This window comes from Fundulus heteroclitus, unplaced genomic scaffold, assembly GCF_011125445.2.
Source record: "Fundulus heteroclitus isolate FHET01 unplaced genomic scaffold, MU-UCD_Fhet_4.1 scaffold_37, whole genome shotgun sequence".
Taxonomy (NCBI): domain Eukaryota; kingdom Metazoa; phylum Chordata; class Actinopteri; order Cyprinodontiformes; family Fundulidae; genus Fundulus; species Fundulus heteroclitus.
The window spans coordinates 904,061-930,681 of record NW_023396781.1 but is presented as its reverse complement, the minus strand read 5'-3'; the positions used below and the strand labels follow the sequence as shown (position 1 = coordinate 930,681).

Sequence of the window (26,621 nt, the reverse complement as noted above, 5' to 3'; positions counted from 1 at the left end):
TCGTTTCAAAGTATCCATGTATTTTTGCCTGTTTTCCCCCTGCCATTCACTATATGCGCGCGAGAAAGCAACAACAAAAAACCGCGTGTCAACGTCAAATAAACGCAAGCATATCGAGTTAGCAAGCATTTCAGTTTAAAGTTCTTCCAGCATGGAATATGACAGAAACAAGTTAGTTGGAACCACTGCCAAGTTAAACTTTGGTATTGAACATAAAATGGTAATGCTGCTCCCTGCTGTTACCTCAGAAATTGCCTGTTTTTGGTAGATTTTTTCCCCATAAAGAGAATTCCCTGTCAGTGGCAATAAGCTTTAATTTATTATTATTGCTATTTTTTGTTTTACATGTTTAAGTTGAGCTTTACACTAAATATGTGTTACTGATAAGTGCTACAAATGTTACAACACTTTTGTTCATATGGCAGCAGAACATTAAAATAAAAGTGCTCTTTACACTACTTTTGAATTCATTCTTGGAGTTTGTAAATACAATGCGATTAATCGCGATTAATCAGTGCGATTAATCGCGATTAAATATTTTAATCGTTGCCCAGCCCTAATATATATATATATATATATATATATATATATATATATATATATATATATATATATATATATATATATATATATATATATATATATATGTGTATATATGTATATATGTATGTGTATATATATATGTATATATATATATGTATATATATATATGCTGCTGTATATTAGCCAGTCCCTAAGCTTGATGTATCATGAAACTGTTGACCTTTTAGGTTTTGTGGTTTTTATTTTATTATTACAATTAAATAATAATAATAATAATAATAATAATATTATAATAATAATAATAATGTTATGTTCAGTGTTTTTTCGCTAATCCACCTCTTATATATTTCAATCCTTATGTAATTTTGTCTGTGTTGTGTGCACCTGCCTGTTGCTTTAATCCTATAAATTTCCCCGTCGTGGGATAAAAAAAGGATTAGCTAATGTTATCTTATCTTAAATAACACTTTTTAATATATGTACTGGGTTCTTTCAAGGTCTTAATTACATGTTATGTGTGGGCTCCAGTAACATCCATCCATCCATCCATCCATCCACTGATCTACCTGGATGTTCCCTGGAGGACTGAAACGCCTCAGTCAGAGACGTCTGTGGGTCTGTCGGGGCAATGACAGAAGTTTCGTCTTCTCTCTCCGTTTCTGGGGCTCGACGTTTTCATGTTTTTTCACGTGCTTAGATGAATTTGTTGTGTTTCCACTGAAATGAACCGGCTTTTTACAAAACATACAGCTTGATTTCATTTACGGTATTAAAATAAAGCCTAACGGTGCTACTTCCCCTGTTCATGTTTTTTTGCTGCTGCGGTCTCTCTCAGCTGTTTGTGTATTAAGTTTGTGTGAGAGCTGAGTGGGCGGGCCAGGCTGAGCCTGCGTGCTGATTGGCTGGCGCCGCTGAGCCATGTACGAGAGGGGGGGAGGGGGGAGCGGGAGAGTGCTGCCGTGACAGCGCACTGCAGTCAGCGCGCCTGCTGACAGACACTGACTGAAAGCATGTGAGCAACATGCGTTAATGCGCGATAAAATAAATATCGCCGTTAATAGTGTAACGAATTAACGCGAAATTAACGCGTTAACTTGCCCAGCCCTAATATATATATATGTATGTGTGTGTGTGTGTGTGTGTGTGTGTTGTAAACTACTGCTTTTAAATGTTTTTGTAATAGGCTTTGATAACAAAAAGTTCTTTATTCCATGAAAGTGGTGAATCAGCAGTCTTAAGTTTTATCAACTGGCTGACTCCGAGTGGAGCTGAGCAATCAGGATTAAGAGGACCGTCCATAGAAAATCAGGAAGCCAAGCAAGCAGCTATCCTCTGCATTAAGGTACAAGTCACACAGCATGATGTTTGCATCAATACTCAATTTTCTGCTGGCTTATTAGCCATTGTGTTTTTCATTATTAAGTATTCTAAATCCTACCACCTACTATTATCTAAGGGGTGGCACCCCGCCAACAAGACTGGCCACCATCCCAAGACGATCACTGCATCTAGTAAATCATTAAACATCTGTACATGGTCAGGTTAATTTGATTAAAATTAGTAACCTTCCTAAATAGCGGCAGAACATAGTCATATTTCTGGCTGAACCATTGTCAGTCCTCTACTTTCAGCTCTCTGTGTCTGAGTCACAGATGTCTGCACGCAGGTAAACATACACTCCCAACCAGGAGTGAGGGCACATAGAGTTGCGACATATTTTTTTCCTGCTTTGGCAAAAATATCAGCATTTTCTAAACATACTCATGTTTTCAGAACGGTGCATCTACTAGTCACGCAGATGTTGGCAGAGTTTGTTCTGATGGGGAACATGACATGTTTCCCCTAATCAGTCATTCTGTCCAACTCTGGCCTTTGAGGCAAGGCAAATTTATTTGTATAGCACATTTCAGTACAGAGACAATGCAAAGTGCTTTACATGATTAAAATACAGGAAACTAAAACAGAATATAAGCAAGTAGGAATAAAATGTAGAAACAAAATAGAACATCAATAAACAGTTGACTAAAAAAGTTTAACTAATGCTGTTTCAGTAGAACAGTTTAACTAGAACAGTCATAGGCAATCCGAAACAAATGTGTTTTTAATCTTGATTTAAAAGAACTCAGGTTTTCCGCACATTTACAGTTTTCTGGAAGTTTGTTCCAGATAAGTGGAGCGTAGGAACTAAATGCTGCTTCTCCTTGTTTAGTTCTGGTTCTAGATATGCAGAGAAGGCTGGAGCCAGAAGACCTTAGTGCTCTGGATGGTTGATACACTGATATATGTATCTGTGATGTATTTAGGTGCTAGGCCATTCAGGGATTAACAGAAGTATTTTAAAGTCTATTCTCTGAGATACAGGGAGCCAGTGTAAGGACTTTAGAACTGGGGTTATGTGTTCTACTTTCTTAGTCTTAGTGAGGACGCGTGCAGCAGCGTTCTGGATCAGCTGCAGCTGTCTGATCCACTTTTTAGGCAGACCTGTGAAAACACCGTTGCAGTAATCAATTCGACTAAAAATAAACACATGGATTAGTCTTTCCAGATTCTTTGGAGACATTAGTCCTTTAATCCTAGAAATGTTCTTCAGGTGATGGAAAGCCGATCTTGTAATTGTCTTTAGATGCTTTTGGAGGTTCAGGTCTGAGTCCATCACTACACCCAGTTTTCGGGCCTGATCAGTGATTTTTAGCTGAAGCGACTGAAGCTGTGTGGTAACCTTTGATCTCTCCTCTGTTGGTCCAAATATTATTACTTCTGTTTTGTTTTTATTCAATTGAAGAAAATTGTGGCACATCCAGGCATTGATTTATTCTAGGCATTTACTCAGTGCCTGAACAGGTTCATAGTCACCTGGTGACATGGTGATGTAAAGCTGTGTGTCATCTGTGTAGTTATGGTAGATGATGTTGTTGTTTTTTATGATCTGAGCAAGAGGGAGCATGTAGATGTTTAACAGGAGGGGACCCAGAATGGACCCTTGGGGAACCCCACATGTGATTTTTGTCATTTCTGATGTAAAGTCACTTACTGATACAAAAAAGTCCCTGTCCTTTAAGTAGGATTTAAACCAGTTAAGAGCTGTACTAGAGAGGCCAACCCAGTTCTCCAGGCGTTCTAACAGAATGGAGTGATTGACAGTATCAATAGCTGCACTGAGATCCAATAGAACCATCACGGTGGTTCTTCCACAGTCAGTATTTATATAGATGTAATTAAACCCCTTGATAAGGGCGGTCTCTGTACTGTGGTGAGCACGGAAATCTGACTGGAAAACATCAAAGAGGCTGGTCGTTGTTAAGAAGGTGTTTTAATTGTTGAAACAGCTTTTTCAATAATCTTACTGATAAAGGGGAGGTTTGAGATGGGCCTGTAGTTCTGAAGAAGTAGTTTGTCTAAATTGATCTTTTTCAGCAGAGGTTTGATAATTGCTGTTTTTAGGGACTGGGGGAAAACACCTGACAGAAGGGACATGTTTATTATCTGAGTCAAATCAATTCAATTCAATTCAATTCAATTCAATTTTATTTATATAGCGCCAAATCATGAAACATGTCATCTCAAGGCACTTTACAAAGTCAAGTTCAATCATATTATACAGATTGGGTCAGATTATACAGATTGGTCAAAAATGTCCTATATAAGGAAACCAGTTGATTGCATCAAAGTCCCGACAAGCAGCATTCACTCCTGGGGAAGCGTAGAGCCACAGGAAGAGTCATCTGCATTGTACATGGCTTTGCTGCAATCCCTCATACTGAGCAAGCATGAAGCGACAGTGGGAAGAAAAACCACCCATTAACGGGAAGGAAAAACCTCCGGCAGAACCGGGCTCAGTATGAACGGTCATCTGCCTCGACCGACTGGGGTTACAGAAGACAGAACAGAGACACAACAAGAGAAACAAAAAAGCACAGAAGCACACATTGATCTAGTAATCTGTTCTACATTAGATGGTAGTAGCGGGTGAGCCGTCTTCTCTGGATGATGTCACAGTTAACAGAACGCCAGACCAGGTGTACCTACTATGAAGAAAAAGAGACAGAGCAAAAAGTTAAAAGCTGAAATGACGACAGTCATTTCAATGTAATACAATGCAAAACTGGAGAACAGTAGACTGAAGAACAGTAGAAATCAGTAGAGTGAGAAAATTAGACCCTGATGTCCTCCAGCAGCCTAGGCCTATCACAGCACAACTATAGAGATAGCTCAGGGTATGAGCCACTCTAACTATAAGCTTTGTCAAAAAGGAAAGTTTTAACATTAGTCTTAAAAATAGATAGGGTGTCTGCCTCACGGACCAAAACTGGGAGTTGGTTCCACAGGAGAGGAGCCTGATAGCTAAAGGATCTGCCTCCCATTCTACTTTTAGAGACTCTAGGAACCACCAGCAGACCTGCAGTCTGAGAGCGAAGTGCTCTGTTAGGAACATACGGGGTAATCAGAGCTCTGATATATGATGGAGCTTGATTATTAAGGGCTTTATACGTTAGAAGGAGAATTTTAAATTCTATTCTTGATTTAACAGGAAGCCAATGAAGGGAAACTAAAATTGGAGACATATGATCCCTCTTGTTGATTTTCATCAGAACTCTTGCCGCAGCATTTTGAATCAGCTGAAGACTTCGAACTGCATTTTGTGGACTTCCTGATAGTAAAGAATTACAATAGTCCAGCCTTGAAGTAACAAATGCATGGACTAGTTTTTCAGCATCACTCCTGGACAGAATGTTTCTAATTTTGGCGATATTCCGGAGGTGAAAAAAGGAAACTCTGGAAACCTGTTTAATATGGGATTTAAATGACATGTCTTGGTCGAAAACAACACCAAGATTTTTAACTTTATTACCAGAGGCCAAGTTAATGCCATCCAGATTAAGGGATTGATTAAGAACTTTATTTTTTGAAGACTCTGGCCCAAAGATTACAACTTCTGTCTTGTCAGAATTTAAATGCAGGAAATTTAAAGTCATCCAGCTTTTGATGTCATCAAGACATGACTGCAGTCGAAGTAACTGATTGGATTCATCAGGATTTATGGATAAATATAGCTGAGTGTCATCAGCATAACAGTGGAAATTAATCCCATGCTAATTTTGCCAATCGGAAGCATATATATAGTAAATAGAATTGGTCCAAGGACTGAACCCTGTGGTACTCCACAAGTGACCCTAGAGTTTGAGGAAGATTTATTATTAACATGAACAAACTGGAATCTGTCCGACAGATAAGATTATCAGACGCTATGACAGGCAGAACATTCTTAAAGAAAGCTGTGGGGAGAACATCAAGGCAGCAGGAGGAGGAACTTAGCTGCTGAATGATCTGCTCTAAGCTTTTGTGGTTTATTTGGCTGAATTGGGACATTTTGTCAGGATAGGTTCCTGCAGGAACCTATCCTGACAAAATGGTACAGCTTTGGTTCTGGTGTTGATATGGAAGTACAAACTGATCCTCTAATTTTTAGGATTTTCTCAGTAAAAAAGTTAGCAAATTCATTGCAGGCCCTGGTGGAGTGGAGTTCGGAGGTCACAGACACAGGAGGATTTGTTAACTGTCGACTGTGGAAAATAAGACACGAGCACTATTAATGTTTTTCTTAATGATCTCAGAGAAGAAAGATTCTCTTGCTTTTTCTATTGTAAGTTATATCTATAAAGTCTCTCTTTATAGATGTCATAGTGAACCTGCAGTCTGTTCTTTCTCCATCTGCGTTCAGCTTTTCGACACTCCCTTTTTTCACCTCTAACTGCTGGAGCATTTCTTCAAAGAGATTTTTTCTTTCCGAAAAGAACTTTCACTTTAACTGGAGCAATGCAGTCAATGATGTCTGAGACTTTAGAATGAAAGTTATTGACTAGCTCATCTACTGAGTTGCAGCCCAAGGTTGAAGTAGCAGAGTAAGCTTGAATAAAAGTTTCCATGGCATTGTCCTTAATGGTACATTTTCTTACGATGTCCCTTTGGCTAAATGAGTCACTGGAAATTATGCTTTCAAAGGTAACAGAAAAGTGATCGGATAAGACAACATCAGTTACATTGACCTTAGAAATCTTTAGACCTTTAAAGATGATCAGGTCTAAAATATGTCCCTGTTTGTGTGTTGGCTGTTGCTGAGTTAAACCAAAGTTTCTAAGTGTGTCACACAGTTCTTTTGCACTTGTCTTCAGGGTTGTCAATGTGAAAGTTGAAGTCTCCCACAATATTTAAACAGTCATAATCAACACATATCACAGACAGGAGGTCACTAAAATCATTAAAAAAGTTTGATGTGGACTTAGGAGGCCTGTAAACATTCAGAAACATAGTTTGTACTGGGCTCTTTACCTTGAGAGCCAAATGTTCAAAAGAGTTGAATTTTCCCAAAAACACTTTTTTACACTTTAGTGAATCATCGAACAATGTTGCCATTCCTCCACCTTTCCTTTGCTGTCTGCTCTCACAAAGAAAATTGTGGTTTTGAGGAGTCGACTCCAACATAATATGAGCTTCCTTAAGTTTATGTAACCATGTTTCTGTTAAAAACATAACATCAAGGTTATTGTCAATAATGAAGTCATTAATTAAAAGGGATTTTCCTGACAGCGATCTAATGTTTGATAAACCCAGTTTATATGACTTAGTGGTGGATGATGTCTCTGTGACAGGTTTCATCTGACAGTTTATGACTTTTAAGTATTTGTTCCTGTTTATCCTAATGTCTTTCTTTTTTCTGCCACTTATCATCACAGATATTCCATAATATCCGGCAAAAGGCCCAAGCTGATGCTGGAAACTGTCATGTCTGATAAACGTGCGGCCAGGGCCCGATCTGTATCACAGCAAAGTAATCTGAAAGTCCTCAGCACCAGAATGTTCTGTGATACGTAAAGGAGAAGGATCTGGGCCTCTGAGGCCTTTGGAAAATGCTGCTTTAGTCACAGCAGAATGGCTATGTGGAGAGGATGTCAACTGTAGGCCAATCTTAAATACTTTGTTCATGTTGTGAGAAAATTCCAGAAAAGGAACTTCTGGGCTTTGTGGAGTCTGGACTAGTGTTTGTGACGATGGAGGTTTTTGGTCCTCTCTTTGTCCTGTTGAGATCTGGGATGAATCCTCATGTAGTTCTGACGTAGCCTCTTTCTGTGTCATCTTTCTGGCCATCTTTATCTTGGCTTGTTCGAGCTGTACTGGGTTTATAATTCGTTTTGGCACTGGTTGAGCTTTGTTTTGGGACAAAGCTGATGGTGCATGGTTCACAGAATAGGAGATGTTTGAAATCAGCCGTTTTGCACCTGACTTATTTACAGAGAAACCATCTCTGTTGAACAGATGTCTCCTCTCCCAAAAGATGTTAAAGTTGTCTATGAAGGTTACAGTTGTTTGTTTGCATGTTTTTCCCAGCCATTTGTTAAGCATCAAAATTCTGGAAAAAATCTTGTCTCCATAATTTATGGGTACATGAGGGCCGCAGAGAAACACCTTGACATTAAGGCCATCAACTAGATTTAGCAGACGAATGTAATCTTCTATCAATACTTCTGATTTTCTCTGGAAGGCGTCGCCCAGGGCTACAGCTTGTATTATGAGTTTTTCCAAGGTCGGGCGTTCTTTCAAGATCCTTGGAAGGATGTCTGATATTTCAGACACCAGGCCACAGCTCAAAGGGTTGTAAATCAGCACCTCTGTATTTGTCTTGTTACAGAAATGTTTAATCCCGCTTACAGATCGATTGCCTAATATCAGGGTCTTTGGCCCTGTGGCATGTCTTTTCTCTGGTAGCTTAGTGTTTACATACCTCTGAATGTTGTCATGATTCTCCTTGGTCACATTTTGGAGCGGAGCAAATCTGTTTCGTAACGGAATTCCAACATTTCCAGCAGGCTTACTCCTATCATTTGTTGTGGGAACAGCCCGCTGTTGTTTCACTTGTCTTGAGACATCTCTCTGTAGTATCGGCCAGTTTGCTTTGTTTAGGGGGAGGGTTCGTTGATCCTTTGGTCTTGCACCCAGAGTGCAAAGACCAAAATAAATAAAGAGAAAATAAATAAAATAACTAAATCCAACTTTCTGTGGTTTTGTCTAAGAGATAAAAAGGAGATAAAAAGTAAAAAAGTAAAAGGCAGGAAATGCAAGCAAGCAGGGAGCAGAGAAAAAATCATCCGAGTAGGCAGAGAGGCAGAGAATCAGTGACTCCAGAGTCCGTTATCTGTAATCTCCATGGTAACCGATAATGCAGTCCAGTCTCTGTAACCTCATAATCTCAAACAATTCTCCCTGTTGATGTGCCCAAAAAGCACATCATAACAAAGCAGTCAAAATCCCCCCCCCCCACCCCCGTTGTGTGCCCCAAAGGCACAGCACAATGAAAGCAGTTCCAAAAAATGGGCTGGACAAACATCAGTGGAAACATTTATCACCGATCAGCATCAGTAACTCACAAATCAGCATTTATCACTCAAGCCCACAGTCTCAGCATTTACCTACAATTTAGGGTTCAGCTAATTGAGCTAGGCCTGTTTTAAGTTCCTAAGTGCACATTATTTTAATTTCACATTAGACTAGGTAAGCTATGCCTGTTCAGTAACCAAGTTCAGATCCGTCTACCCCCACTCCGCAAAACCTCCTACTTGATCCTCAATTCTCCCTTCCATGGACAAACATGCATCACTTCCATACCTTACAAATCCAAAAGTACCAGTCGGGGGCATCACAGGGCAGGCAGGGTCTTTTCCACCAGAAATGCCATTCCCTCTAAGAGATGGTAAAAACTGATAAGACCCTCAGGGAAATCCCGCTCTCTGCCAATTTGAGCACGAAGACCCCGTACTGAATCTGAAAATTATCATTACCAAGTATTTTAAGGATCTTCGGTGCCAATCAGATCCTGGTTCTCCCTATGTCAAAGCAAACAGATTGCATAAACTGTAGGTCTTGGTTTGTGGGTCCAGAGCAGGGAGTTGGCATTCTTCATCATAAAACCATAATGATCAACATAATTCAACATCACAGTATAAATGTCATAACACAGAAAATCAAACAGGATCATGTAAGTCAGTGGAACAGGGCAGTTGAAAAACACAGTAACACAATATGAAAAGAGTCAGTATGTTAAGAACGCAACGTAAAGAAAGCCTTCGGGCCATTCAGAGCACATGGCAGACATTAATCTAATCGCGAATAAGTGGTCGGCTTAAGGTTCTCAGGCAACTCCACTGTATCAGGATAAGAAATCATAGTTCTCTGGCTTCTTCTTCCCCAGCTTCGTCAGTCCACTTCTTGTTCCTCAGCTTGTAGGAGATGATACAACTGGATGGCAATGTGTGTTCTGTTCTGGCTCGGGTAATGAGCATTTTATTTTGCATTTCCCACTACTAAACTGCCCCTTGTAGATGGCCGGCAAACAGGAGTCTTTGTTTTCTGTTGTAAAAAAGTGTAATTAGTGTTCTCATCAAACTAAGTAATCTTATAGTTCAAATGTATTTGCCTTAGTTTTCCTCAGCACTTCTTAACATAATTCATCCAATGTGTGTCAGTTGAAAGTTTTCTGCAACACAATTTTATCATCTTACTCATTTCATGGCTGTTTCTACTCACTACTGTGTCAAGGTACACCTTATCTGATTCAGCACACAGTCTCAACAGAGAATTATACTAAAACCTTCCAGAAACTCCTTGCTGAATCAGCTCTAAAATACTTTACATTTGTTCTTTAATACCCAAACAGTAAACCCCTAAGTTCTTAAAAGATGCACCATTCTGTAGATTTCAGGAATTTCATTGTAATTTTAATCAGAAGCATTCCTACATATCTTTCGTCTTATTTTGAAAAGCTCACATGAGAAAAAGGACAGTGTGCCTCCCTAAGAGCATACCAAGTCTTCATTGCTTGATATTCAGGAAGTGGGCATGGCCTATGGAGGAAACAGGAAGTAGTTCTGTGAAACAATTTCAGCTTAACCATGCTTCAAACCGTAAGGACCTCTAATTGAAAGCAGATGACACTTCTTATGCCTAAAGCGCATAGCAATTCTAACCCCTTTAATTACCTATTTTAATAATCCCTGTTGGCTTTATTTTAATAATCCCTGTTGGCTTTAACAGTTTATCTACTCAACCCTGGTTTTATTCTGTATCCTCCCGTTTGGATATTTTTGAAACAAAACTTTAAACGGTAATATCCTGTGAACAGTAACCCATTGTTTCTCTTTAAAAACATCTCACCCTGTTCATTTAACTGCTCTATACAACACTAGATAAAAAATTTGTAACCCTGTTTCATACATCTAACAATTTTTTTGTTGATAATACGCACAATCACACTTTTATTTGTCTGTTAATGCAATAGTCTTCTGGACATATTCCATGGCCTTTTTGGTGTCGAAGAACTCCTTTTCTTCATTCTGATTTCTAACTCAGACTCGAGAAGATGCTACCACACCTTATACACACATATCAAACTGGCTTCTTTTGCAGAGACAAACCCATGATAACATTAGATGGTCCTAACATATCATTTATCATATTTAACAAAACAAATTGGATTTTGTTCTGGTTATCCATTCATTGTATAGTAAGCCATCTGCTAAAATTTAAATTAATGGATATTTGTCAGAATCAATTATACTGCAACGTGGTTCAAGGCAGGGCTGCCCTCTTTTGCCACTGTTCTTCTCTATGTATATAGAACCACTTGCACAATGATAGAGAGACAGCATTGGTTAAAGGGTTTTCTATAAATGGAGACAGACTTAAATTGCCCTATACTCAAACAATGTTTTGGTGTATGTATCCGAGCCCACTAATACATTCCCCGAATTGATGAATATTTTGCTAAAATCTTGCAGCTACTCAGGTTATTAAATAAACATAGAAAAGACACAAATATTAACAGTCCATTATTTACCACCAAAACAGATTCCTGAGAAATTTCCTCTTGAATGGGATCGGCAATCACTAAAGTACCTAGGCATATATTTACCCAAGGACATCTCTGTATTGAAGAAACTTAATTATACCCCACTTTTAACAAAAATCAAAGAGGATATAAGAAGATGGAATGCAATCTCCTTTCTCATTCTTGGTCACAGAATTGACTGTATAAAAATGAATGTGCTCCCATGTTATCTGTTTTAATTTCAGGCATTTCTGGTGGAGGTTTCTCAAAGACAATTTTCAGAAAGTGATAAAATAAATTCTAGATTTATTTAGCAGGGTATAATATAAAACACTATAGCTTTCAAAAGAAGAAAGAGGCCTAGCATTACCATAAATTAATGGTTATTTTTATGCAGCTCAGATCAAGCTGCTCATTAATATGTTTTCATCAAAATTTCATGCTAGATGGAAAGATATAGAAATCTCAATATTGAAGCTGCAGTTTTAACTAATAGAAATTTGGATAAATGTATCAAGATAATCCATAATCCATAGATCATAATGCAATTAAAAATATAGAAAAAGGAAAAGAAGAATATAAGACAATAAAATTCAGCTAATTCAATGGTGTGCATTTCACCCAGGAGTTGGACCTAGCCTTCTGGATAGTACATTTAAACATTGGATTTCAAAGGTTTTGACGACTTTCTATTCACTTGCACATAATGGAAACATGAAAGATTTTGAAAGATTAAAGACAGATTATCAGTTTAATAATCCTGTTTTTTTGTTGTTGTTTTTTTACATCTTTGACTGCAGAACTACTTTCAACAGAATATTAACTGATCTCAATGATCCAATTCTGAACGTTTTTCTGCAGGCTTATAAACATAGCGTAGTTAAAGGTGTAATTTCTAGATTTTACAAAGGATTTTTGACTAAGATTTCTCACTCCACTGCTTACATCAAGGTCAAATTTCAGATGAAGATTTTTACAATCCGGCTCAAAAAAGGATGCTTAAATTAAATAATGGAAAGAATGGGTCAGGTATATCAAATCCTTACGACCAGATTTTGCTTGGGTCTCTCATGTATAGAGAAGAATGTAACAAAACTTATTCTCATCCCCTTTTTATGTTTGTGATTAATACATGTTTATGTTTTGCTGTTTATTTTGACTTCAGAACCCCTCCCCCATTATTTGTTTATGCTCAGGACATTTTCTGTATGCTGTTCCTCTTTGTACTTCTCTAAAGACAGAAAAAAACAAAAGCAAAGTGGGCACTGTCTTGATATGGTTGTATTTGGTGTTGTATCCCACCTTTTGAAATGCAATGAATAAAAAAGACACTGATCTTCACAATTCCTTCCATACATCCTTATCAACATTGTGTAGCTATTTTCAGTCGTCATTGAGTAAAATTCAGGTTACACTCTGGACAAGTCAACAGAATATCACCGGGCATCAATAAAACCTATCTCAAACAATTTTGCAGTGTTTACAGTTTCTGTAACGTCTTTTTTAGCTTATCATTTTTATTTTCTTTTAGGATTGTGACCCAGAGAAGTTGATTACTGAGAGTAAATTCCTCCAGCTGGAGTCTCTGCAGGAGCTTATGAAGGTTTTTTTTATCTTTTTACCTGGATCTCTTATATTTTCAGTCAATCCTTTTTTGCCATGCATCACTTTAACCATAGCTGTTTGTTGACCTGTTTTGATAAATGTCTCGTTTAAAAAAATCACTCATGTCCACTTTTCCCCATAAGGCACTGATATCTGTTAGCCCAGATGAAGAGACTTATGATGAAGAGGATGCTTCCTTCTGTTTGGAGATGCTGTTGCGTATTGTTTTGGAAAATAGGTGTGACCACTTGTTCACAAATGCAGTAGTATTTCAATAAACAGTCAATGTTATGTAGCAGTTTAAATTAAATAAACATTGTTTTTGGATTGGAAGGGACCGTGTATCGTGTGTTTGGCAAACAGTCCGGGACCATCTCTATCACCTATGTGTTCATGCCCCTGAGAGCTGCTTCCTGGTGGAGAGAGCTGTGGTGGGCCTTCTTCGACTTGCAATTCGGCTGCTGCGCAGAGAAGAGATCAGCTCTCAGGTACCGAAGCAAGCAACAAATAATCAGTATGAATGAAGGCAAAAAATTACAGGCAGTGGAAGCCAGGTCTATTTTATTAGTTTTAAAGTTGTCATTAACCCATTTTTAAATAGTGGTCCATTTATTTGTCATGTCGACATTCTTAACTTGTGTACTTTTAAATAATAGTACATTTCTATATCAGTGCTGTTGATATTGTCCTATTTTGTATACTGTATATCAAATCAAACTACCTCAGGCACATGACACCACATATACAATTTTTTTTCCAGCATTCTCATTCTAAGTGCTACACACTATCAATCTGGTTTACCAGGTTAATAGTGGGCAACTCTTCCAGTAATATGGGTAGGAAAACCCCAGATCAGTTTTTGGATTTATTGCGTATAATAAAAGATAATCTACTATTCCTTTAAGGTTCCTATTTAATCTCAATGTATTGTTTTTAACACAAAATTGATATAAAGCAAGCAAACACGCTGCAGCAAAGGACATGGACTTTGCTATTGATTTAGGAAATCAATGATTTAGGATTTCCTAAATCATTGTTTCGTTTCAAACATAAACAACAAATGTTAATAGTACATTTAAAGCAAACCAATCGCAGCTTACAGTGTCCTGGTGTTATTTGATTCACAAAATGTGACCCGTGGATTGAGTAAAAGCAGAATAAAAGGTTGCATAGAAATCTCTGTCAGCATTTTTTATTAAACACCAAGACATAAATGAGAATGAATTTATGAGAAACTTGAACATTGTCGATTTATTTGACAATGTTTATTGTACTGCAATATTTGAGTTTTGCTGAAAGCTGACCATTTAAACTTTCAGATATCTACTCAGGATACAGTGTTGGTCAACAGCGCACATACCTATTGTCCCTGATAGAGAGCTGTATTTGTCAGTTAAGTAGCCTTCCAAAATGAGATATGAAACAAGGGACCATATTATAATTGAAACACGCTCTAATGGTGCTGCTTATTTGTTTGAGCAAGTTATTTTTCAGCTTGTCATTATTGCTCACCGGAGATCATTTCTAATATAGTTAAAGTTTCCACTTGAATTAAGGCGCTATCGCTGTTCCTGTTCATCCACAGGTCCTTCTCTCGTTGCGCCTTCTGCTCATGATGAAGCCGCATGTGTTGGCCCGGATCAGTCGAGAGGTTGCGTATGGCCTTCATGAGCTACTGAAGACTAATGCAGCCAACATCCACTGTACAGATGACTGGTACACACTCTTCTCCCTGCTGGAGTGTATTGGAGCTGGAGTTAAACCTCGTGCCTCCTTCCAACTCAGCTCTTCTACTGCTGACAATGAAACAGGTTCAATATTTCCCCACAGATAAATGTTTGAGTTCTTTGAGTTGTTTGGGTATCATATTTTCAAAACATGTACATAAGACTTACGGTACAAGTGTCGTATGTAGGTCTCCATATTTAAGGGCTTTGCAGAACAGCTGGACAATTTTGTCTGAAAGAAATTACCTTTATAAGTTCAGCTCTGTTCTTAAAGTGGATAATGATATTTCAAGGTGGCAAGTCTATTTCTAGAGATATGCTCAACAAATTGCACTGCACCTATATCCCAGACACCTTTCCTACCTTTGGTATGTGTTAAAGATTCACAAGAGCTCAGTTTTCTCCAGATTTATGTATGTAAACTTTGTGAGGTAGATTTCAGGTGATGCACTGATGCATTGTTCAAACTGTGTTGTTAAAAACTGTATGCAAATAGGATAAAATGCCTGTCATAGAAAACCTTATTTTTCTCATACCTGCAGGTGCACAGTCAGACAGTGAGCTGTCATCTCATCATTCCAATGACGTGAATTTAGATCGTGGCTACACATCTGACACAGAGGTTTATACAGAGCACAGTAAGACCAGGATACCTCGTTCCACTACTGATGCGGATGTATCAAGTAGTGGATGGCTTGTGGTAAGTCCACACACCTGGAAATTTACAGTATACTGTATATCTACCAAAATAGTTTACAAAGATGCACCCACTTTCAAGGTAATACTATAATGCATGTTACGTCTTGTAAAACAAAGTATGTGGACAGTTGACTTCACTATGGGCTCCTGTGTGATACAGATTCTATAATAATCTATCTTTCAATGTATTTGAGATCTACAGTGTTAGACTGTGAAGCAGAAACTAAAACTCAGTTTTTTTAAGTCCAATATATTTCTGTAAATTTTACAAAATAGTTTTTGGAAATTTTTCATGAAACTGAACTGTTACTCTATTAAAACATTGTGCATGGGGTCACATGATGTGTGCTACAGTATAGTCGCATGGTCTCTGGTCTCCTCATGTTAACTGTGTAAAATATTATATCCTGACCTAGAAGTTTCCAGAAATACAGTGGGGACTGTTTCTAAGTGTATGGTGACGTTGGAGATGTCAATTTCTTCAAGCATGCCTAAGAAGAGAGAAACCCGAGGGAAGGGAAATGTAATTGATGCTAACACTAAGCTAGTGTTAAGTCGTCCTCTAGTGCTTCCTGTTTCATTCACTACGGCCCGCCTCACCCAGTTCGGAGATTTGGCAACAAAGGAAGAAAAGATAAATGATAAATGTCAGGTCCAGATTGTTATATGAGGTAACATTAAGTATATGGCACACACAAAATCAGAAATATGAATGAATATCACGTTTTGCACGTGGAATATTATTTATATGGAGAAACAGTTGTGCTTAAAAAATGTTTATGCACCCTACACCCATGACGAGGAATTTTTTTCCCTCCCTTCTCGAAAAAATTGCAGACATGGACTGTTCTAATATATTAATTGGGGGATTTTAACTGCAACTTTTTCTCTATTGACAAGAACCTTCCCCATCATACTCAGTCAAGAACAAATAGTGTCATATTAAACATGATTGACTTCCGTTCTGAACAACTTAGTAATGCCCAAATTGTCAGACAAACAAGCCAAACTGCTTAAAGGACCTATTACTTTGACAGAAATAAATGGCTATCTCATCACTGCAATCAGATAAATCCACAGGGGCAGACGGAGTCCTACACAACCATAAATGGGAAAATTAACAATCTGTTATTTTGTGTCCGTCCGTCCGTCTTCTTCCGCTTATCCGGGGTCGGGTCACGGGGGCAGCAGCTTCAGTAGGGAGGCCCAGACGTCCCTCTCCCCAGCCACTTGGGTCAGCTCCTCAGGAGGAACCCCAAGGCGTTCCCAGGCCAGCCGGGAGACATAGTCCCTCCAGCGTGTCCTGGGTCTTCCCCTGGGCCTCCTCCCGGTGGGACGTGCCCGGAACACCTCTCCAGGGAGGCGTCCAGGAGGCATCCTGACCAGATGCCCGAGCCACCTCAACTGGCTCCTCTCGACGTGGAGGAGCAGCGGCTCTACTCTGAGTCCTCCCCGGATGACTGAGCTCCTCACCCTATCTCTAAGGGAGAGCCCAGACACACTACGGAGAAAACTCATTTCAGCCGCTTGTATCCGGGATCTCGTTCTTTCGGTCACGACCCAAAGCTCGTGACCATAGATGAGGGTAGGAACGTAGATCGACCGGTAAATCGAGAGCTTCGCCTTTTGGCTCAGCTCTCTCTTCACCACAACGGATCGGTACAGCGCCCGCTTCACAGCAGACGCTGCACCAATCCGCCTGTCAATCTCCCGCTCCATCTTCCCCTCATTCGTGAACAAGACCCCAAGATACTTGAACTCCTCCACTAGGGGCAGGACATCCTCCCCAACCCGGAGAAGGCACTCTACCCTTTTCCGGTTCAAGACCATGGTCTCGGATTTGGAGGCACTGATTTTCATCCCGGCCGCTTCGCACTCGGCTGCGAACCGCTCCAGTGAGAGCTGTAGATCACGCCCTGATGAAGCCAATAGGACCACGTCATCCGCGAATAGCAGAGACGCAATCCTAAGGCCACCAAAGCGGATCCCCTTAACACCTTGGCTGCGCCTAGAAATTCTATCCATAAAAGTTATGAACAGAATCGGTGACAAAGGGCAGCCTTGGCGGAGTCCAACTCTCACCGGAAACGAGTCCGACTTACTGCCGGCAATGCGGACCAGACTCTGACACCGGTCGTACAGAGACCTGACAGCCCTTATTAAAGGGTCCGGTACTCCATACTCCCGGAGTACCCCCCACAGGATCCCCCGGGGGACACGGTCGAATGCCTTCTCCAGATCCACAAAGCACATGTAGACTGGTTGGGCAAACTCCCATGCCCCCTCAAGAATCCTGCTGAGGGTATAGAGCTGGTCCAGTGTTCCACGGCCAGGACGAAAACCACACTGCTCTTCCTGAATCCGAGATTCAACTATCCGACGGGCCCTCCTTTCCAGAACCCCTGAATAGACCTTACCAGGGAGGCTTAAGAGTGTGATTCCTCTGTAGTTGGAACACACCCTCCGGTCCCCCTTTTTAAATAGGGGGACCACCACCCCAGTCTGCCAATCCAGGGGAACTGCCCCCGATGTCCACGCAATGTTGCAGAGCCGCGTTAACCAACACAGCCCCACAACATCCAGAGCCTTAAGGTACTCAGGGCGAATCTCATCCACCCCCGGGGCCTTGCCACCGAGGAGCTTTTTAACAACCTCGGCAACCTCAGCACCAGAGATGGGAGAACCCGACCCAGAGTCCTCAGGCTCTGCTTCCTCAATGGAAGACGTGTTGGTGGGATTAAGGAGGTCTTCGAAGTATTCCGCCCACCGACGCACGACGTCCTGAGTCGAGGTCAGCAGCACACCACCCCCACTGTAAACAGTGTTGGTACTGCACTGCTTCCCCCTCCTGAGACGCCGGATGGTGGACCAGAATCGCTTCGAAGCCGTACGGAAGTCTTTCTCCATGGCCTCTCCGAACTCTTCCCACGCCCGAGTTTTTGCCTCGGCGACCAGCCGAGCCGCCTGCCGCTTCGACTGCCGGTACACATCAGCTGCTTCCGGAGTCCCACAGGCCAAAAAAGCCCGATAGGACTCCTTCTTCAGCTTGACGGCTTCCCTCACCGCTGGTGTCCACCAGCGGGTTCGAGGGTTGCCGCCACGACATGCACCGACAACCTTGCGGCCACAGCTCCGACTAGCCGCCTCAACAATAGAGGTGTGGAACATGGTCCATTCAGACTCAATGTCCCCCGCCTCCCTCGGGACGTGTTTAAAGTTCTCCCGGAGGTGTGAGTTAAAGCTCCGCCTCACAGGGGACTCCGCCAGACGTTCCCAGCAAACCCTCACAGTGCGTTTGGGCCTGCCCGGTCGGACCGGCTTCCTCCCCCGCCATCGGAGCCAACTCACCACCAGGTAGTGGTCGGTGGAGAGCTCCGCCCCTCTCTTCACCCGAGTGTCCAAGACATGCGGCCGCAGGTCAGATGAAACGACAACAAAGTCGATCATTGAACTGCGACCTAGGGTGTCCTGGTGCCAAGAGCACATATGGACACCCTTATGCTTGAACATGGTGTTTGTGATGGACAATCCATGACGAGCACAGAAGTCCAACAACAAAACACCACTCGAGTTCAGATCAGGTGGGCCATTCCTCCCAACCACGCCCCTCCAGGTCCCACTGTCATTGCCCACGTGAGCGTTGAAGTCCCCCAGCAAAACGAGGGAGTCCCCAGGAGGGGCACTCTCCAGTACCCCTTCCAAGGACTCCAAAAAGGGTGGGTAATCTGAACTGCTGTTTGGCGCATAAGCGCAAACAACAGTCAGAACCCGTCCCCCCACACGAATGCGGAGGGAGGCCACCCTCTCGTTCACCGGGGAAAACCCCAACGTGCAGGCACCGAGATGGGGGGCAACAAGTATGCCAACCCCAGCTCGGCGCCTCTCACCATGGGCAACTCCAGAGTGGAAGAATGTCCAGCCCCTCTCAAGGAGACTGGTTCCGGAGCCAGAGTGGTGCGTCGAGGTGAGTCCGACTATCTCTAGTCGGAACCTCTCAACCTCGCGCACAAGCTCAGGCTCCTTCCCCACCAGAGAGGTGACATTCCATGTCCCAAGAGCCAGCTTCTGCAGCCGAGGATCGGAACTGTTATTTTGTGTTTTCAATAAATCTTTTGAAGAATGGGAGCTCCCCAAATCCATGTATACTGTGCATATAATTGTTATTCCTAAAAAGGACAAGAATCCTGAACAATGTTCCTCATATCAGCCAATGAGCTTGCTTGGAGTTCATGCGAAAATACTCTCCAAAATCATGACCAACCGATCAGAGAGAGTAGTGACTGACATTATCAGTGCTGATTAAATTGGTTTAATAAAAGGTCACGCTTCTTCGAATAACCCCAAATGTCTAATTAATATAATCCATTATCTCAATTTTAATCAAATTCCTGGAGCCATTATGTCAATGGCTGCACAAAGTGTTTCATCGCATTGATTGGGAGTATATTAGAAGTGTTAAGATGATTCGGCCTTCAATCTGATTTCATTGGCTGGGTACAATTGTTGTATAAAGTGCCTATGGCCTCTGTTGTGACCAATGGTTTTGTCTCCAATCCATTTGAGTTAAAAATGGCCACAGCTCAGGGGAGCCCACTATCACCCTTGTTGTTTCCTTTAGCTATAGAGGCTTTAGCAATAGTGGTGCGACAAACCCCAAGGATTAAAGGAATGATGATAGGATCTATCTATCCATCCATCCATTTTTTAACATGTCTATCCCTTTTTGGGGTCGTGAGGGGGGCTGGTGCCCATCTCCAGCTTCAATGGGCGAAAGGCAAGGTACACCCTGGACAGGTCACCAGTCATAGGATCTATAGAACATGAAATTGTGCTATACGCAGATGACATTCTTCTTACTGTAACTGATCCCACAAAATCAATACCATCGTTAATTGTGTCAACGACTTGGCACGGATTTCTGCATATAACGTTAACTTTCTAAGTCCAAAATTATTCCTGTGGCCACCATAAAAAACGGTGAGCCTCACTTCGTGAAACCATGAGGGACTCGCATATTTGGGTACATGTGGAAAATGCTAATCTATTAATTAAACATGTAAAGGAAAAAATTCATGTCTGTCACATGAATTTAGAGTGAACCTGCTTTCATCTGTGAAAGAACAGGGAAGCGCCACTGACAAATCAGACAATCCCAATGTTCTCTGGCAAATGCCAGTCGAGCTTCCAGGTAGCCAGGTGGGCAGTGAGCGCAATTCCTACTAGAGGATGCCAAGCCCTCAAACCACCTCATGAAGTCTGTTTGTGGTTTGGTCAGAGACATTCATTCCAATCTGCTTTTTTTTTTTTTTTCTGTTTCAGTTCAATGACAATAAAGGCTTTCAATTCAATGGCCCACAGGAGGTCGCTTTGTAGGTCCCAGGCGGTACTAATTCTCTTCATCCATACACAAAGGAGCAGATACTACTGATGCTTTAAGGACCTGTAACAGCTCCGATCAACTCACCTAGAATTGCCGGCTGTCTCTTGGAATCTCCTCCATGTTTTGGAGACTGTAATGGGAGACACAATCTTCTGGCAATGCCACATATTGATTTGCAGGGCTGGACTGGGCAAAAAGATAGGCCCAGGCATTTTGAGCAGAGACAGGTCCACCAGACATTGATGGAAAAACTGGCTGCTTGGTCTAGTTAACCTCCTAAAGAATCTACAAAATATAATAGAATCCTAAAATTTGGACAGAGAAGAATGGAGGCAAGGCATGATCAATGAATATTAAAATGTATAAATGACAGATTGTGAAAAATATTTTTATAGATTATGTACTAATCCAATCAATAAAAAGTCACTCTTAACCGCCACAGCAGAATGACACTTGATGGACTTGCTCAGATTATCACAGTACTGACACAGTTTCTTCCTCACCTTAAGCCAATGCTGATTGGATGCTGCTATAGACCTCCTGGGTCTGATATGCAATACCTGAATGATGTTTGTGTGTTAATTGACAGAGTTGCGGATGTGAATTGTGATATTTTTTACTTTGGGATATGAACATAGACTGGTTTGCAAATCAATGTCCAATGAAACAAAAGATGGTATCGTTAATCAATGCTTGTAACCTATATCAGATGATCTCTCAACCAACCAGAATCTTCACGAACAGTGCTGGCCATACTTCTGCCACTTGTATTGACCATATTTACACAAATATTCCTAAAGGCTGTACTAAACCAGTTTCTCGTTCTGTGGATTTTAGCGACCACAATATTATAGCAATTACCAGTAAAACAAGAATTCCCAAATGTAAGATCAATATCATACATAAAAGGATTTTTAAGAAATTAATTCCTGAAGGTTTTTTGGCTGATGTCGGTGATGTTGACTGGACTGATGTGTATGTTGCTGACGAGCCTGAGGCCTCCTTAAATATCTTTATGGAAAGATTTATGAAGATTGTTGATAAACATGCCCCTATGAGAAATTGTATTGTAAAAGTGAGACCAGCTCCATGGTTGAATGAAAAAAAGTCTCATGAAGGAAAGAGATGAGGCCAAATCTAGATTAGTAATATCTGGATTACTGGAGGATAAATTTAAGTACTGTAAATTGAGAAACCAGGTTACAAAACTGAATAGATCAATGAAAAAAGAATATAATATGCAAAGAATAAATGCTGTAAAACAAAATAGTAAAGAGCTCTGGAAAAACCTTAACGAAATAATGGGTAGAAAAACAACTGGCGGGGCTTCTTTTGTTGAATCAGACTGAATATGGGTGATACTGACTAATCAATCAATCAATCAATCAATCAAATTTTATTTGTCAATTACAATTTGCATTGCAATCGAAAAATCAGTTCCAGTACAACCGTCCATCACATACACTTAAACAAACAAACATTTTGGGGGGAACGATTGACTGAGGCCTTGCGTTGCCAATGAAAGCAGCCAGTGGGCCGCTGCTAAACAGCTCAGCCGTGAGGCGCATTCCTCCAAACAGCCCGGACACCGCCTAAACGGAGTTTACAGGCGCTGCCTTGAAATCTGTCGAAGTAAGGTTAAAAACATGGGGATAGTGGAGGGAGAAAAAAAAGACAAGAATTTATCATAATGTAAAAACGTTACAGTATGAGAAACCCTACGTAAAAAAACCCTCATTGCATAAAGGCACAAATATAACAAATACAACACATAAGCAGAAGGAGAAGGAGAACATTTTGAGATTGGTCGTGTGTAAGTCCATGAGTGAAATGTGAGTCAGTGGTGTGTGCATGTTGTATGGGAATCTGTATGTCCATGAAGGCCGTTCCTCCGGCAGGCAAGTGTCCTTGATGGAAAGTCTCTCACTTCACAGCCAGCTGTACGCCCCCACAGGTGTCTTGCAGGGGAGGGGGGGGGGGGGGGAGTTCTGTGCGATTTCGCCATAACAACGCAGGGGAGAATTTAGGTTAGAGGGAGTCTGATTTAATACACAATTTGTGATGATAACAAGCTGAGACACTTTTACTTCAGCTTTAAAAGTATTTTCATCACTGGCTCCAGGGTCCAATTTTCCAAATAAGATGGCTCTTCTTCGCATCTTCACATCCATATGTTATCCGGTCACGTTATCCGGTCATGTTCCAGGGGGGAGACAGTTATCCCATCTCGACTCTCCCAACGACCGCCGTTAGCTTCTCCAGCCTGATGTTCTGTTCATTCATCGTTTTTGTGATTGCGTCGTATCCCGCTGGTAGTCTGATAAAAGCCGAATTCGCCACCAGCAGTCGTTGAAGTTGTTGATACATCAGAAATCCCCCACATCCAATCAGAAGAAATCCTAGAATCATAAATCCAAATATATATACGTCTTCGGCGTCCTCCACGGAAATCATTGAGAGGCACACCGTGGACCACCTATTCCACCGATGCACGGAGTATCCCGCAAAAAAGGCTCCATCGGGACAGGAATGCTCCCCGTGCCTTTGCTTTCCAGTTGAAAAAATTTGATCAATGGCATTTAGAGACCAGCTGACGAGATCCATAATTCCTTAGCTTCTGTTTTCCGAGCTTTTCGGTTGCTGTGAAGAAATTGTACAAAGACACAGAACGAAGCAAATAGCAGGAGAGACGTCGGGGCAGGGCAAGCAGATAAGGAGCTCTGCGGAGAGCTGAAAAACACAACCGATCTCGAGGAGAGTCAGGGACAGACAAACTGTGATTATCTAAAACTTATAAAAAATAATGTGATGTTAGACAAGTGTTGCACTTTTCATTTTAATCCTGCGGATAAAGGAGGAGTAAGGAAGTTGTTGACCTGACCACGGCTCAGTGGGTACAGACATGCTGGACAGTAAAGTACTGACTATGTTTACGGTCCGATATGTCATATATATAAATGCATGCTTAATGAAAGGTGTTTTGCCCACTATCTGGAAAAAAGGTAAAATTATTCCCTTACCCAAAGATGGCAGACAATCACTCACTGGCAAGAACAGCAGACCTATCACTATTTTCCCAGTTCTTAGTAAACTGATGGAGAGAATAGTCCATTCACAAATACAGGAATACTGTAACTATAATGGTTTGAATACAGATTTCCAACATGCCTACAGACATAACCATTCAACTTGTTCCGCCCTTACAGCAATGACGGATGATTGGCTTAAAGAAATGGATAATTCTAAAATGACTGGTGCAGTATTACTTGATTTCAGTGCAGTATTTGATGTCATAGATCATAATCTACTCATCAGTAAATTAGAATGTTATGGATTTAATCCAACCACGATCAAATTTATGAAGAGTTATCTCACAAGTAGGACGCAATAGGTTTATTACTCTGGCAGTTGGTCTCACTCCAGGGTCTTGGATTGTGGGGTCCAGCAAGGGAGCTGCCTGGGACCACTTTTATATGGTATCTTCACAAATGATTTACCATTTGTTGTGTGTAAAGCAACTGTACAAATGTATGCTGATGATTCCATAATGTATTATGCTGCAAAAACTGTCAGTGAACAAGACAATGTTTTTGTCAGCTGAGTTAAATATGGTTTTTGATTGGATAAAACAAAATAAGATGGTGCTGAATATCTCTAAAACCAAATCAGTTATTTTGGGATCAAGTCATAAACTGTCATATACACCAAAGATGAGTTTGAACTTGTCTGGGGAACCTAAAAAACAGGTAGATAAAGTAAAACTATTGGGCATAACAATTGATAATCAGTTGTCATGGGCAGAACATATTGATACCATAGTGAGGAAGATGGGTTGTGGTATCTCAATGGTGAGAAAATGTCTTTCTTATGTCCCTCCGAATATTGTAGGACAGGTGGCTAAATCGTTAATTTTATGTCACCTGGATTATTGTGCACCTGTATGGTCCTCCACATCTAAAGGTCAACTAAGAAAATTACAAACTGCTCAGAACAGAGCTGCCAGGTTGGTTTTAAATTGTTCCATAAGAACAAACACCATCAGTATGCACCGTCAACTTTCCTGGTTAACAGTGGAGTCCAGACTGGCTTGCAATACAACAAATTTTTTTAGAAACACTGTCTATTCTTTTCAACCTGTTTTCTTATATAAGCAAATTGTCAGATGTGATCAGGTTCATTCTTATGTGACAAGGTCAGCTAATGGTGGTCAGATGATGTTACCATGTCCAAAATCAAATGCCTTAAAGAGAACAGTTATTTATAGTGCCATCAGCTTTTGGAATAATTGCCCACTGAATATACGTGTACTGAATAGTAAAGTATCTTTTAATTATTACTTAAGAATGCACTATTTAAATTTGTCAGTGATGAATTAAGATATTTACTGTATGAAAGTGAGAATTATGTAATAGATATGAATGTAATAACTTATTTTGAAGGAATTTTTGAAGATATTTACAATAATGTCTACAATGTTTGATTAAGTGATTTTTGTTTTGTCTTGTGGACCCCAGGAAGACTCGCTCGTCCCATTTTTGGCGACAGCTAATGGGGATCTTTTTAACAATAAACAATAAACATCTTTACTCTAGAAATAATTGAATCATGTATTTCATAAAGTACTTAGTTAGAGCAGTACTTCTAAAATAGTGTGACCCCCCTCTCCCAGGGACCTGATTTAAAATACAGGCCTTTTAATTCATTCTAAATGTGACAACAGGACACCATGCTGTTTGGTCTGTACCTGCAGTCAGTAGTATGATGAACACTGAAACTCCTAAAAAAAAAAAGACAAAACTTAATGTAATTGAAATTTGTCTTTAATATTAATGGCTTTATATTTTTGCCATAAGAGGTTCGTAGTTAGTTAAAAGTTTACTGCAGGTACGAGTGAGGGTGAAAAAAAACTTTTAGATTGATGTTAATATTATAGTTATAAAAGTGTGGAAATGTTAAAACATTGTAGTTGTTAGAAGCCATTGTTATGTTATAAATTAACCCATATATAGGTTAGAAATTTTAAAAGGGATTTTGGGTCGTTTTCAGAACGTTGTCTTCAATTCTAATGGACTAAAACAGAAAATGATTAAAGTTAAATTTATAACTCATTTTGTTGGAAAGGGTTGGGGACTGAAACGTTTTCCTCCTTCAAAGGGGGTGCAACAGTAAACAATTGAGAATCACTGACTTAAAGGAAAGACTCACAGCAGACTTCGTAATCATAAACAATCAGAGCCCCTGGAGTTGCAGAATATGATGGGTCGCAGAAAATGCTGTAAAACCTGCGGGCGGTGGGCCATCTCTGCAATCGGCAGTTGCAGTTTCTCCGGATGCTGCTGCTGATGTGGACGCTCCACCATAGCCACCAGCAAATGCCTATGTTATTTTCACACATTTGGCAGCTTCTGACAGAAGGGCTTGCCTCTTTTAAAAAAAATTATTTTCTGGGACACTTTGCGATTTTTGTCACTCCACTTTGTTGTTCTCCTCTCTCTGCGTTGATTGAGTGATTGACAGAAGTGGCCCGGGAGGGAGCCGAGCATCGGCCCTTGGCTGCAGTAATTGATCCAGCCCAGAATCAATCATGACTATTGGGCTGAACTAACAGTTTTCTGCACCAATATGCATCATAATTGGAAGAAAAAAAACATATGCCCGATGGCCAGTCCAGCAGTGTTGATGTGTCATTCTGGTGACTGCATGTGCCACCTCTGTCCAGGTCCAGGTGTTGCCTCTTGATAGTAGTAGTGACACTGACCCTGGTCAAATGCAAAACTACTTTGAAGCAGTC

General features: G+C 40.7%; 1 protein-coding gene across 3 annotated transcripts in view; it reads left to right on the top strand.

Moving 5' to 3' along the window:
* gbf1 (golgi brefeldin A resistant guanine nucleotide exchange factor 1) overlaps positions 1-26,621 on the top strand; it is a 237,306-nt gene that overhangs the window by 179,154 nt on the left and 31,531 nt on the right. For all 3 annotated transcript variants that reach the window (XM_036130640.1, XM_036130638.1, XM_036130639.1), the window contains 6 exons: positions 1,762-1,885; positions 12,951-13,022; positions 13,168-13,262; positions 13,359-13,512; positions 14,610-14,835; positions 15,294-15,451. In XM_036130640.1, the coding sequence (XP_035986533.1) occupies positions 1,762-1,885; positions 12,951-13,022; positions 13,168-13,262; positions 13,359-13,512; positions 14,610-14,835; positions 15,294-15,451 (829 nt within the window). The remainder of the gene's footprint in view (positions 1-1,761; positions 1,886-12,950; positions 13,023-13,167; positions 13,263-13,358; positions 13,513-14,609; positions 14,836-15,293; positions 15,452-26,621) is intronic.